The sequence below is a fragment of the Pongo pygmaeus genome, chromosome 4 (genome assembly GCF_028885625.2).
Source record: "Pongo pygmaeus isolate AG05252 chromosome 4, NHGRI_mPonPyg2-v2.0_pri, whole genome shotgun sequence".
Classification (NCBI taxonomy): Eukaryota; Metazoa; Chordata; class Mammalia; order Primates; family Hominidae; genus Pongo; species Pongo pygmaeus.
The window spans coordinates 72,488,121-72,503,499 of record NC_072377.2 but is presented as its reverse complement, the minus strand read 5'-3'; the positions used below and the strand labels follow the sequence as shown (position 1 = coordinate 72,503,499).

Genomic DNA, 15,379 nt, shown 5'->3' with positions numbered 1-15,379 from the left:
ATTTTCACAATAAGAAAATAAAAAAGAAAGGGCATACACCAGGAACTAAGCAACCCATTTGTGATTCAAATGAGGCATAAGATAAAGAAAAACAGAAAAATATTGTATTGTTTCAGATTTCAACTTCCATCTCTAATTTAAATTTCTACTCATTAAGCAAAAAACCTATATTTCTTACACATGCAAAGAATCTGCAATTAAATATATTTAAAACTTTTCATTTTAAAGTTTAAATAGTATATACAGTTTATATATACAGTATATATAAATAGTATATACAGTATATATAAATAAAAAGTTTAAATAGTATATACAGTATTACAGTAATTTAAAAATTAAAAGAATAGAGGTATTTTTTAAAAAGCTACTGGATGGAAATATCCCAAAATTTTAATAGTTGTCTTTGGTAATATTGCAGATGAATTTTTTTCTCTCTTTTTTCCGCTGAATTTTTCAAATTTTGTAGAATGAGCCTGAGTCAATTTTATCATAAACTTTTCAGCACACTTAAAGTCTTTACATATTAATTTGTAATGTTTTTAGAGGCTTCTCAAATTAGTGGAGAAAGCATGAAATATTTAATAAATGATGTCAAGATGAATAGCTAGTCATCTGGGGAAAAAAGTCTATCTGTATCTCAAATCAGATGCCAAAATCAATTCCACATAAATTAAAAATTACTAAAAAATTAAACTGTGAGTAAAATAGAATGTAATATCAAGCACTTCATCTTGGAATAGGAAAAGATAATCTAAGTATGACACCAAATAAAGAAACTACCCAGAAAACAACCAGCAGCATTCTATGAAGCTATTATCACATTTATACCATTTGAAAAAAAAACTTAAAAAAATTAACTCTGGCTTTATCATTATCTTTTTCTTTTGTTGCTGATAAGTTATTAATATAAGCATCGTTGGGGGTGGGGAAGTAGGGAAGGGATAACATTAGGATAAATACCTACTGTAGATGACGGATTGATGGGTGCAGCATACACCAGCATGGCATGTGTATACCAATGTAACAAACCTGCACGTTCTGCACATGTATCCCAGAACTTAAAGTATAATAAAAAAAAATATATATGCATTGTATCCTTTTTTCCATGAGTTTCCTGAACTTCAAATAAGCATATCTTTTAAAGATTTACATACAAATTACCATATATACTGTTAAAACAACTCATTTTGGATATTATGGAAGAATTTAAAAATGTACATTGCATTAAAAGAAAACATCTTTATAAACATACGAGAACTTTGTATTGGGCAAAAGAAGACATATATTTCATTTGTGTACATACTTGTCTGGTTTCAAATCCCTGTGTACAATTCCATAATTATGTAAATATTCCAAGGCCAAGACTGTCTCAGCAAAGTACATTCTGGCCATATCAACAGGGAGAGGACCCATGTTTTTCATTAAAGTAGCACAGTCTCCCCCTGTAACACAGGAAAAAGAGTTAGTAGCTATAGGATCAAGGCTTAATGGAGAAAATCAGTTTAGACTGCAGAATTTCAAGATGAAATCATCTCTACCCATAGACACAGCATATCATAGTCACAACTGGAGTCTGTGTGTTGTTAACCTGTCATGTTTCTAACTAAGACATGGTATGGAGAAAATACAGATTTTTATTTAAGAAGTAGTATTCATAAGAGGGGAGGTTTGGCTCTGAAGTGAAACTGTACTTTAAAGAACTGCTAGCATAATTTTAGGACCATGGTAACAATTTAAAATATACCAGCATAAAACATGGATTCTAGAATCAGGCTACCTGAGTCCAAATTCTAGCTCTGCCTCTTACCAGCTGAGACATCCTAGGCAAACTACTCTTGGTTCCTTCACCTGTAACATGAGGATGGTAATAATGCCATCCTTGTTAGAATTCTTACAAGAATTAAATGAGATAATCTATATAAAGAACTTAGGATATTGCCCAACACATATCACATATTAAATATGTGATAAATGTTATTGTTTTTGTTAAGATAACCACAACAGAGGTTAAAAAAGCAAAATATTGGTGTGGTAGAAAGAACACTGGGTGAAAATAAGGCAAGCTACGTTTTTGTCTTTTATCTACCACTCTATCTAGTAAATCTTCCTTTCTTGGACTTTATTTCACTCATTTACGAAATGGAAAGGTTAAACTAAAAGGATATCTAATGTTTCTTTGAGTTGTATAGTTTTGGGATTCTGTTCAATGACAACAGCTTAAATTAGATGCTTTGAAATTGTTACTGATCTATTCATCTTATTAACTTTATATCAACAAGTCATGGTCACTTGAACTCAGAAACTTAATATAAAATTGATGGAAATAAGATTACTTGGAGCATTGAAAAGGTAGTCCATAAACCTCTTAAAGAAAGGAAAAAAAAAGCTAAAAACCAGGAAGACTGGCTGCATTTTCTTGAACGTATCTCCTTTTCCATTTTATTTCATACCATAGACTGAAAAGAATATATATTTCTTTCTGTAAGAAGACTAATTGTGATGAGTACTTTTATGATATGTAATAAAAATAAGCAGAAAAATATCCCATCACCTATATTCCAACTTTAATGACCAATTGAGAGGAGGTAGTTAGGATTAAACACTATTAAAAAAGATAAACAACCTTTTTCCAGATAGCGCTAATTTTCCCTTTGTTATACTAGAGCAGGCACTTTACAAGCAATTATCAGAAGATAATGACAGGGAATACAGTCATCTCATTGCCTGGCTTCAGTTCCTAGGTGGATGCAGCCATTATGTGGCACAAATACAGAAAGCTTCAACAACACAAATGAGCAAGGGATTTCTGGGTACAGGTGTCATGTTTTCCATGTCAGATACCTTCCACATATTCCATGACCATGCACAAGTGGCGCCTTGTTTCAAAGGAGCAATACATGCTGACAACAAAGGGGTTTTCTGCAAAAGTCAGGATATCCCGCTCCACAAAGGCCTGCTGGATCTGGTTTCTAAGGATGAGGTTCTGTTTATTAATCTTCTTCATGGCAAACCTCTGCCGGGATTCTTTATGCCGAACAAAGTAGACTGCCCTGAAAAGGAGCAGAAGTATTGGGGTTGACAGGAGGAGAGAAAGTAAGGATGTTTTGGGGATACAGTAAACCATATAAATCATCAACTTTTTAAAAGTTCCCACAGCAGGTGGAATGTAGCTCACACAAGCTGGCAGCTACAAACATCCCATCCCAGGCTAAACTCCTTTGGCTAGATTGATTTTTTTTCAAATTCTTTCAGTTAAAGGTCAAAGGTCATATTCAGGCATCAGATTCATCTTCACTACTGAAGGAAGGAAATGAGTAGTCCCCAAAGTGAGCTATTTCCTAATAGCTAGCTGACATTTTCAGTTTTTCCACAAACACATCAAAATGCGATATATGTCAGAACAGAAAAGAATTAACAAAGTTAGACACATATAACAAGCTAGATCCTTTCTAGCGTTAGATATTAGATATTAGACACTTTTTCTCAACCGACTAAAGCAATAATTTTCTTTTTTTTCTCCTTTTTTTTTTTTTTGAGATGGAGTCTTGCTCTGTCACCCAGGCTGGAGTGCAGTGGCATGATGTCGGCTCACTGCAACCTCTGACTCCTGGTTTCATATGATTCTTGTGCCTCAGCATCCTGAGTAGATGGGATTACAGGTGCACCATGCCCAGGTAATTTTTTGTGTGTTTTTTGGTAGAGACAGAGTTTCACCATGTTGGCCAGGCTGGTCTCGAACTCCTGACCTCAAGTGATCTGCCCTCCTTGGCCTCCCAAAGTGCTAGGATTACAGGCATGAGCCACCGTGCCTGGACCCTAAAGCAATAATTTTCTAAATGATACCATTGGGATCCACAAAAAACCCCATAGCTTCTTAAGAGTATCTGGCTTCCAATTCAGAGACACTTACTTCCAAAGAAATTTCCAGATAAATGAGAAGTATGTGTTTAATACATTATATGGGGCTGTCCCGCAACAAAGGGTAGCATATTTCCTCACTGCAGTCCTCAGCATGTGCTACCCCATGGCCGTTTCAACAGGAAATGCATGTCCCAGCATAAGAGCGGGCCAACGATGGAGCTGTATTTCTGTTCTCTCAGACCCACGGTCAAGGTGTCAGGGAACTTTACAACCAGACCAGGCTACACTCAATCTCCGCCTAAAGCCTCACCCAAATACTTCATAGAGCCAATTATGTCTAAGTAAAGACAAGGGACCCAATGAGGCTTGAGAATCAGAAGGAGTCTTAACAGCTCATGTGGAAATGATGAGCAACAAGGAACATGTCTTGGATGGGCTCCTCTCTCACAAGTCCTCCTCACCTATCAATATCATGGGAGAACAAGTTTGAAATCTCCAATGATCAAACAAGAAATCATTTACCTGAAGAGCCATCAATCATAGTAAAGTATGTCCAGTGCCCACCTTATAAAACAGGGGGTATGTGATCTGAAATGGATTTTCCACTAGTTACTTAGCAGTCCCTGAACAACGACTGCAAGGGGGCCTAGAACAACCTATGCTCCTGCTCAATCAACATATCAGGGTGATTCACTGAAATAAATTTCAACTATATTCAATCCCAGTTTAATCAATGTTAACATTTTTCCCTTAAGTGTTCAGCTTGGAATCACTTTTTCTTTCATGAATGTGTATTTTTATCTCTGTCTTGTCATCATGCCCATCTTTTTCCTTTATTCGGCAAATCATACATCTATATTTTTGTCTCGGTCTAAACATTATTATTATTTTTGCTTTACTCATATTTTTCTTCTCTTCCCATGTCTTTGGTTTTCTAGTTCTTCCTTCACTGTGTAGTAAAAAACTCTCTTAACCATACCTCCTATAATCGATGCACCAAATGATCTAGTGCTGTTATTCCCACTGTAAACCAGCCAGCTGGGTGCCTAGCACTTTCCACGCTGACTGGTGGTACTTTTCAGGATGAGCAAAGCCTTGGGCTCCCACCATTCTGAGTGATTCCCACACCTGTTTTGCTGGCTAGATTTGATATTAAGATTAACTAATTTAAACAAATATTTAAACAGGAACATGAGTGTAAAAAGGGAAAGCATTATTGCTTATCAGAAAACTAAACGAATGTTTTAGAAAGTCTTAATAAATGTCAGTTACTAAATTAAATTCCTGTTGATTTAATGTGGGTGACAAGATTTGCAAAAGTTGAAAAAAATAACAAAAATCTAGATTCCTACATTCATATTGCTTCAAGTTCTTGTTTCACCATTAAAGAAGCTAAAATTGGAAAACAGAAACAATGTATTGTAAGTCCGGTTTACACTGGCTTTCTTGAAAAGGCCTTCCATCAAAAGACTAGGAAATTTATGTATATTTAGGTTAAACTGAAACGTTTAAAATACATATCTTTTTAAATTACTTCCTACTTTGACCAACTTTTAAATTAAACAACCAACTACTAGTTCTTTTTGTATCAAATTAAAGGCTTTTAGCATATTTTTCTTTTTTTCAGCTACTGATGAGATACTAACAAGAATCCACAGATAACTTGAATTGCTCCTAATCAGATGATGGTAGCAGGACAGACATACAAAGGAGCACAGAAAATAACTTGACCATCCCTCAAATAGAAGATAAGCATTGATATACAAATGTTGTCATTTTATCCACCGCGATCAAGTCAGCTTCATCCCCGAGATGGAAGGCTAGTTCAACATACGCAAATCAATAAACGTAATCCATCACATAAACAGAACCAACCACAAAAACCACATGATTATGTCAATAGATGCAGAAAAGGCCTTCAACAAAATTCAACAGCCCTTCATGCTAAAAACTCTCAATAAACTAGGTATTGATGGAACGTATCTCAAAATAATAAGAGCTATTTATGACAAACCCACAGCCAATAACATACTGAACGGGCAAAATCTGGAAGCATTCCCTTTGAAAACCGGCACCAGACAAGGATGCCCACTCTCACCACTCCTATTCAACACAGCATTGGAAGTTCTGGCCAGGGCAATCAGGCAAGAGAAATAAATAAATTGTACTCAATTAGGAAAAGAAGAAGTCAAATTGCCTCTGTTTGCAGATGACATGACTGTATATTTAGAAAATCCCATCGTCTCAGCCCAAAATCTCCTTAAGCTGATAAGCAACTTCAGCAAAGTCTCAGGATACAAAACCAATGTGCAAAAATCCTATACACCAGTAATAGACAAACAGTCAAATCATGAGTGAACTCCCATTCACAATTGCTACAAAAAGAATAAAATACCTAGGAATACAACTTACAAGGGATGTAAAGGAACTCTTCAAGGAAAACTACAAACCACTGCTCAAGGAAGTAAGAGAGGACACAAACAAATGGAAAAACATTCCATGCTCATGGATAGAAAAATCAGTATCGTGAAAATGGCCATACTGCCCAAAGCAATTTATAGATTCAGTGTTATCCCCATCAAGCTGCCACTGACTTTTTTCACACAATTGGAAAAAACTTCTTTAAATTTCATAGGGAACCAAAAAAGAGCCTGCATAGCCAAGACAATCCTAAGCCAAAAGAACAAAGCTGGAGGCATCATGCTACCTGACTTCAAACTATACTACAAGGCTATAGTAACCAAAACAGCATGGTACTGGTACCAAAACAGATATATAGACCGATAGAACAGAACAGAGGGCTCAGAAATAATGCCATACATCTACAACCATCTGATCTTTGACAAACTTGACAAAAACAAGCAATGGGGAGAGGATTCCCTATTTAAAATGGTATTGGGAAACTGGCTAGCCATATGTAGAAAGCTGAAACTGGATCCCTTCCTCACGCCTTATACAAAAATTAACTCAAGATGGATTAAAGACTTAAATGTAAGACCTAAAACCATAAAAACCCTAGAGGAAAACCTAGGCAATACCATTCAGGACATAGGTATGGGCAAAGACTTCATGACTAAAACACCAAAAGCAATGGCAACAAAAGCCAAAATAGACAAATGGGATCTAATTAAACTAAAGAGCTTCTGCACAGCACAAGAAACTATCATCAGAGTGAACACGCAACCTACAGAATGGGAGAAAATTTTTGCAGTCTATCCATCTGATAAATGGCTAATATCCAGACTCTGCAGAGAACTTAAACAAATTTACAAGAAAAAAACAATTCCATCAAAAAATGGGTGAAGGATATGAACAGACACTTCTCAAAAGAAGACATTTATGCAGCCAACAAACATATGAAAAAAAGCTCATCATCACTGGTCATTAGAGAAATGCAAATCAAAACCACAATGAGATACCATCTCACACCAGTTAGAATGGTGATCCTTAAAAAGTCAGGAAACAACACATGCTGGAGAGGATGTGGAAAAACAGGAATGCTTTTACACTGTTGGTGGGAATGTAAATTAGTTCAACCATTGTGGAAGACAGTGTGGCGATTCCTCAAGGATCTAGAACTAGAAACACCATCTGTCCCAGCAATCCCCTTACTGGGTATATACTCAAAGGAATATAAATCATTCTACTATTAAGACACATGCACACGTATATTTATTGTGGCACTGTTCACAATAGCAAAGACTTGGAACCAACCCAAATGCCCATCAATGATAGACTGGATAAATAAAATGTGGCATATATACACCATGGAAAACTATGTAGCCATATAAAGGAATGAGTTCATGTCCTTTACAGGGACATGGATGAAGCCGGAAACCATCATTCTCAGCAAATGAACACAGGAACAGAAAACCAAATACCACATGTTCTCACTCATAAGTGGAAGCTGAACAATGAGAACACATGGACACAGGGAGAGGAACATCACACACTGGGGCCTGTTGGGGAGTTGGGGGCTAGGGGAGGGATAGCATTAGGAGAAATACCTAATGTAGATGACGGGTTGATGGGTGCAGCAAACCACCATGGCATGTGTATACCTATGTAACAAACCTGCATGTTCTGCACATGCACCCAGAACTTAAAGTATAATAATGAAAAAAAAAGAACCAAAAAAGGGGTTTTTCAAACAGGAAATGTATATTTTAAAATGAAAGTTAGAATTTAAAATACTGACAGGGAGAAACCAGCATCTTTCTTTTATAGCTTGCCTATTCTGGAGAGTAAATTGGCATACCGCTTACCATCTCTTCCTTCAATAGTTGTTTGTGAGTAAGTTTAGTGCTGAGGAGCCTTAGACATATATTATGAATTTCACAGATGATCACAAGGTGGCCATTCTGATTTTCAATCAAGAATCACCATTTCTTACATAAATAACTGCTCTGCAATATGTTTGAGAATAGGAAGTGAAGGAAGAAGAATGGACTTACCCATGATTTTATGAAAGAATAAAAGACAAAGATGCCTCCGGCCCAATATGACCAGCATCCTGACTGGGTCTCTCTGTGGCACTATATAAAAAACGGCTTTAGTCTTTATTCTCAGATTTTCAGTTCATAAAACTTTGTTTGACTTTCTGCTTTCCCTTGCTATGATGTACTTACAATAATCAGTTAATCCTTGGGAAAACCGACCTAAACCAATTTAAAAGAATCCTATAAGTAGCTTGAGATATCGCTGCCTCAGGACATGCATATCTTGATCAAGTCACAAAGGTCAAACAGACTTCCTAATTAGAAGTAATTGTGGGTGGATTTTTTTTGTTGTTGTTTTCTGTTCTTGGGTTTTTACATTTCTGTATTGCTTTGGGCATATTACTCTTCATGTTGAAATTTGTTTATTTAGTAATAATTGTTGTCTCTCACATACACCTTTTCTCTTTTAAGTTGATGTTCCAAATATGCTTAAAGTTAGCAGAGAGAGAGAGAAAGACAGAGAGAAACAAGGAGAGATCCGACAGCCACCGACAGCCAGACATGTAACACTATTAAGTGGACTGTAAACCTCCCAGTGTTAGAAGTTGTACTGAACTGATATGGCTCCACATTTCTTTTCTGCTTTCTGGTCCCAGAGGTTGTGCTTTCTTTGAAGAGGCTGCTTCTGTCTCTCTTCCTACACTGACCTCCCTGTGAAACAGGAAAACCCAAGGGTAGAAGGTGGAGGGGCAGGGAAGACGTAACCGAAGACCCTAGTGCTCTCTGAGCCAAGCTTCTCCCCACCCATGCAGAACTGAGGTGTGGGAGGGTGGGGAGAAGTAGAACTAGAAGCTGACAGGATCTACAGCAGAATGAATCAGCCCTATCGCGAGCATGAATGTCTAGCATGTATAAAATTATGCACGATTCTGAGAGCCCAATATGTGACTCCGTGCTAGCAAATCTCCATGTGGGAAGGAGGGTGCGTGTGCCAGAGGAAAGTTAGAGAAAGACTACAGAGAGAGCATGTGGGAGACAGGGCGTATGCCACTTGCACACATGTGCCTCTTTGGGACATGTCCTGGGCCCCTTCACAGGTAAAAGAGAATCATGTGCATCAAGATTAGAAGGAAAGGCAAAGTGGGGGAGAAATGGTGCACCTTTCAAAATTAGTTTTTTACTTTTAAAAATTTTAAGTCAATTTTATTCTTTTACTTTGAAAACATTTGAAGTTATGACTTAAAGATCCTGGTGGAAGTGTTCACTGGAAGAGGTAGGACCTCCACAACTCCAATTAGGATGGCTAAACATTTTAACAAATGGATACCTTATAGAGAGAAGAGAACTCCGCTTAGAATCAGCGTATCCGTGACTCTGTCTCTGGGCCTCTCCTTCCCCACATGTGAGTGGAAATAATATCAACTACCACACAAGGGCTCTTGTGAGAAGAGAACATATATAAAGAAACCACCACAGTGCCAGGCACATAGCACCAGCTTTCTATAAAGCACTAAGTTGGCAAAAAGACATGTTTAACTTCCAGTCAGGGATCAGAAGTGTGTTAAACAGGGAAGGAAATCAGATGTTTATCAAATTGGCTTTATAACATGAATTTTCACCAAGTATGATGCTGAGAAAGCCATGTATGTTTTAGCACTACAGATAGAAGCCCTTCCTAATGACAGGGTTAGTTCCCAGCTCCACCAGTTTTTGAGGAGTCATGGAATCAGTGTCTCTCTGAGCCACTGAGGTGAGTGGTAGACCCTGTAAATGGATGTCTAAGAAAGCCTCTAGAATGGCCAGTTCAGCCACCCGTAGTGGGATACATTTGTTCAGCCAGTTCCCATAAGCCTGCAGTCAGCCTCACTGACTGGGTGAACCAATGGGGGTGGTTCTATTCAAATTTCAAATTAAAGATTATTAAAACGTTGAGAAAATCTATCAGAAATATAATGAGAGATTAAATCTGAGAGGAGAAAAAGAAAAAAAGAGTTTTGGCTGATCAGCAGAGACTCCCACAGGCAGCTTGTGAGTCCATTAATGACTTGGCCTGCATCCTGGGTGTTTACTGATTCACAGCTTGTTTAACTTCTTGTATATTCCCAACTATTCCCCAAAGTGTGATATACCTCATCCACTATACAGTGGTTTAATTGCACTACAAATGAGTTTACTCAACCAGTTAGAACTCCAAATACTGCTAAGATATACGCCCGAATTCTTAAAAGTAATGCTTCACAGATAATCTTATTCCAGAATTCCACTGCTAATAAAATCTAGCAGTGCTCAAACCCATACACCCATTAAATCAAAGTTTAATCTTCTCCCTAATTAAGAAAGAAATCCTCAGGTCATTTCCAAAAGTGTAAAGAACTAAAAAGCAAATGATAAGCAAGTAGAAACCACAAACAATTGCATGTTAGAACCATCTTCCTAGGTAGAAAAGTTTCAATGAGGTCCTTGAAAACTAAAATATTGCAAAAATACAACATCAGAAAGCATTCATAAGCCACAATAGGAAGTATGGCATTTGACATATCCTGAAAACAAATCAGTGAAGCATAGAAGGGACTCACAAATATTTAAGTTCTTAAGTTAATGGTGTGGAAAATATTTGAGGTGAAAAAATGGTAACAGAAACATCCCTTGTGGCACAACAAAAACCTCTTTTGTTTCATCTGCTCATCTGTGTGATAAATGGCAATAAATGTCAATGAGATTGTTTATTGTTCTTTATATACAAATAGAATTGGGATTAATATTTAATTAAACTAGAATTCTTGGGCTGTCTAAAATGGATCAGGTCATAGTTTGTGCATTAATTACCCTTCTAAACTATTAGTAACTCAGAAGAATCTTGTCACTGTTTACTGCCACAGGGAGAAAATTATGTGTCTATAAAAAGGGATCAAGGAAGGAACACCATTAATATCATTAGATTATTTAGGATACAGTTCAATTTTGAAAATCCTGGTGTAGGAGTTAAAGGCTGCAGTGAGTGAGCTATGATTGCACCACTGCACTCCAGCCTGAGGGACAGAGCAAGACCTAGTCTCAAACAAAAAAAAATTAAATTTTTAGAAAAACAAAAACAATAACAAAATCCTGGTGTAATAAAGAGCAAAACAAATACATTGCTCTAAATCAAACTTATCCAACCCCCAGCCTGAGGGCTGCATGCAACCCAGGATGGCTTTGAATGCAGACCAACACAAATTTGTAAACTTGCTGAAAATATTATGAGTTTTTTGTGATTTTTTTTTTTTTCAGGTCATCAGCTGTTGTTCGTGTTCATGTATTTTATGTGTGGCCCAAGAGAGTTCTTCTTCCAATGTGGCCCAGGGAAGACAAAAGATTGGACACTCCTGCTCTAAACCTTCAACCAGACTTATTTAAAGACATTTATCTTAAGGTTGTCTGCTGGTCAGACATGAAATACAGGCTAATTGTCATGTAGTAATACTATATAGAAAATTATAAATATATGATTATATATAATATAGTATTTAATATATACATATATATCTCAATCAAGAGTCAGGTATTTCTTTTAACCCAAAAGGGCAAAAATGAAGGAGGCAGAAACAAGGGCAAATAAAATTTTTCCTTGAAAGTCTTTCTCTCCAACCCTCTAAAGTAACTCCTTGGTCACTTGGCATGTTTTCTGATGAGGTGTCCAGTAAGAAGTGATTTTGGCTGCACAGTACAAGCCTCAGGAAAGGAGCAGTGATCTGAAGTCAAGTCCCTATACAGCCTCTATTTGGCCTTAGACAAATGTGAAGAATAAATACATTACTTGAGTGTGTAGAAATACAATAGAGAGCTTTTCTTGAATTACTCACCCATAGGCTCCATTGCTAATCAATTTAATCGTTTCAAAATCACTTTCCCGAGGTTTCCTTTGAAGTTTCAGGGAGGCATTAGAGCTCTTGGAAACAAAATATGGAAGTTAAAAAGTAGTTTAGAATTAAGAAAATTATTTTATCAGCATAATAGATAATATTTGAATGACATGCTGTTATATAATATATTGAAGTACAGTATTCCAGCCACAGGAAACTGAGGGATAGCTTTACACAGCCATCATCCACAGCAATGCTGACAAACTCCTTGTGACACTGTCACTTAAGCGAATCCACATTTCCAGGCAATCAAGGACAATTCCTGATATTAATTTCCTTTTGTAAACTACTCAGGTTGGCCTTATCCTAGTCTTTTAACATTTTGGGATTTAACTCCAAAATGCCAAGCTTTCCTTTTGGTTTCTGTCAGCCAAAAAAGAATGGGCCAGAGTGGCTCTACATGGGGCTCTATCCCTGACACAGCATCTCTTTCATTCCTGTGGCAATCTTCATTGCTCAGAAAAGTAGTAGGCAACACATGGAACACCCAAGTACAGAATGCCTGCCTTTCTTTACTTCCAAGCCAGAAATCTAACATGGCTTACAAAACAAGTTTCAAAAAGACAGCTCTTTAAAAAGTTTAGCTCAAAGGATGGGAATAGAAAAAAATGCTTAAAAAAATTCTCTCATGCCCCATTTATCTTAGCATGGAGAGGGAGTTACCAGCTCTTTGCTCCCCTCTGCAAGAGTCCAGAATTCCCTTCCTACTGTTTTGGAAGAAACCCTGTGTGGGCGCCATCATCCTCAACTCAGTGCTGTCATCGCTGACCCTGTCATCCCACTCATCTTTGGAAGACTTGGCTACCCACCTGCCTCTCTGCCCAAGAGCTCTCTCACCATCCAGGGTAACTTCAGTGTCTACATAGATAACCCACCCAACACTCTGGCCTCCAGGCTACTTGACCTCTTCAACTTGAACCATCTGTTTCCTCTGCTCCCCCTTGGCCTCTGGCCCTAAGATCTGGATCTATTTAGTCATCACCTGCCAATGCTCCATCACAGAGAAAACAGACTTCGAGACTGGGACCACTTATTTGTTTAGTCACTCACTATTACTCTTTTAATTTTTTTATTCTTTTTTTATTTTTTATTTTCTTATCTACTTTGCACTGGCTCAGAAGGTAATTCACTCACTATTATTGCTCTTTCATGGGTTTGGGCTGCAAGGCTCTGTCCAAGGCTCTCTTATCTCATTAACTCTTCCCTACATGAGGGATCTCATTTATGTTCATGTATGACTCCTAAGTCACTTTCACCTCCACCAAAAACTCTCCCTGTGAGTGCCAGAAGATATCAGACCTTATATACAGTTGCCAGTTCGATGGACCTTCTTTAATGTTTCAAAGGAACTTTAGTCTCAATATATTCAAAATTATGAGTCAGATAATAAAATAAAACAGCTATCATTTATTTAGCACTTACTATGTGATACGGTCCCAACCGTTTTACATAAAAATCTCATTTAATCTTTTACAAACAGGGAAACCGAGGCACAGAGAAATTTCCCCCACCCCTAGCTGGTAGAAAGCTGAGTGTTTTCAAATCTAGGCAACCTGACTCCAGAGCCTGGGTTCTTATCCCCCAGGCTACACAGACTGCTCCTGCTTTCCTAACCCCTAATCTGATGCATCCTGGTTCCTCTTTTGGTGTTCACAATTGAGGAGAATGGCACCAGCATCCAGGGCCTCTCATCTGTGCCACGGCAGCAGCCTCTGAACTGGCTTCCACATGGTCACCCTTCCCTCCTCCTCCCACCCCATTGCTTTCTGCACTGCAGTCAGTGTGATTTTTTTCAAGCCATAACTCTGACTGGGTTATCTCCCTGTCCACTCCTCCCACCCTCATATACCCATATACCTCCTCCAAAGTTCAGTCACTTCCCATTGCTCTTAAAAAACAAAAACAAAAAACCTGACAAACATGAACAACAGGGACCTAAGCATCCAGTTTTTACTCAAGTGCTCTAGTTTCTGCCATCTCCCTTGCTTAGTCCTCTGATGTAGCCTGTGTCTGGAATGTTCCTTTTGCCCCTTCTTACTCTAGTAATCTGTTATGTTTAGCTCAAGTGCCATTTCCCTGGGAAATCTTTTGGGACTGGACAGACTATGGCAAATATCTTTACGTAATGGTAGCACATGGTCTTTTTTCTTCATAGATCTTATTCATATTCTTATTCATAAATTGACATAGAAGCACAATAAACATTTGTTGAATAAACTAACACAGCCAAAGTCTCCAGATCCTAAACAGAAAAACCAACATCGTATTCCATCAAGAAATATACTTACACTCACTGATTCATCTGTTTCTGGTGTTTCTGCTGTCCCACTATCGTAGTTTCCCAACTGAGCCATTTCTAAGTTAAAAAAAAAAAAAAACTTAAGCTTAATAAAAATATTGCAATTGGATAAGAATACTAAGCTGAAACAAAAGAAAAATAGTTTCTCCCATATTAAAAAAATTGCTCTATACTCCAATGTGCCCATGGGAAAATCTTAAATCTAAAAAAAGGCAGCAATTGGTATTTTGAAATTGTTCACTGCACACTCCTCCCCAGAACCCCATTTCTTGCAAACACCTAGTCATAGGAACTTTAGAGGCTGGGCATAGGAACTCATTGGCTGATGCAATCACCACAGCTTGGAAAGCCTTTGGTGGGTCAACAACTCTGCTTAGAATCAGGTATCTGAGAGAGGCACATCTTTCCAGGCTCTGGCGAGCATCAAAGCAGCACTGACTACAACTAGGGAATGATTCTTAAGTTGTGGTGCATATCTTGTGTTCCATTCCTTCATATCTACTGAGAAATACCCTGCCAAAGACATTAAGAATTTGAAATTTGTCAGAGAGGAAGTAATAATGGTGGTTAAGAGGGATTTGGAGATTAAAAGACTTAGGTTACCACTACTATCTGCACTTACTGACTGACTGACCTTTTAATTTCAAGCTCTTCCCCTGTAAAAGGTAAACAATCTTACTTCTTAGAGCTTTTTGTACTGTATGTGATAATGCATGTAAAGCTCTTAGCATACTAACAAAAATTAAGTGCTCATTAAATGTTGATTGTTATTTATTATTAATCATATTGTATAATCAGTCTTGGATTGGATATCACATGCTTGACACCAGCTTTAAGTACTACCCTGACGATTTAGTTAAAAGAGACAAAGGTGTCTA

General features: G+C 37.5%; 1 protein-coding gene across 12 annotated transcripts in view; it reads right to left on the bottom strand.

Annotated features, from left to right (window-relative positions):
* The window catches only part of MAST4 (microtubule associated serine/threonine kinase family member 4), a 569,183-nt gene that overhangs the window by 36,359 nt on the left and 517,445 nt on the right, over positions 1–15,379 (bottom strand). For all 12 annotated transcript variants that reach the window (XM_054487547.2, XM_063664864.1, XM_054487548.2 and 9 more), the window contains 4 exons: positions 14,491–14,558; positions 12,143–12,228; positions 2,842–3,050; positions 1,304–1,442 (listed from right to left, as the gene is read on the bottom strand). In XM_054487547.2, coding sequence (XP_054343522.1) covers positions 1,304–1,442; positions 2,842–3,050; positions 12,143–12,228; positions 14,491–14,558 — 502 coding nt within the window. The remainder of the gene's footprint in view (positions 1–1,303; positions 1,443–2,841; positions 3,051–12,142; positions 12,229–14,490; positions 14,559–15,379) is intronic.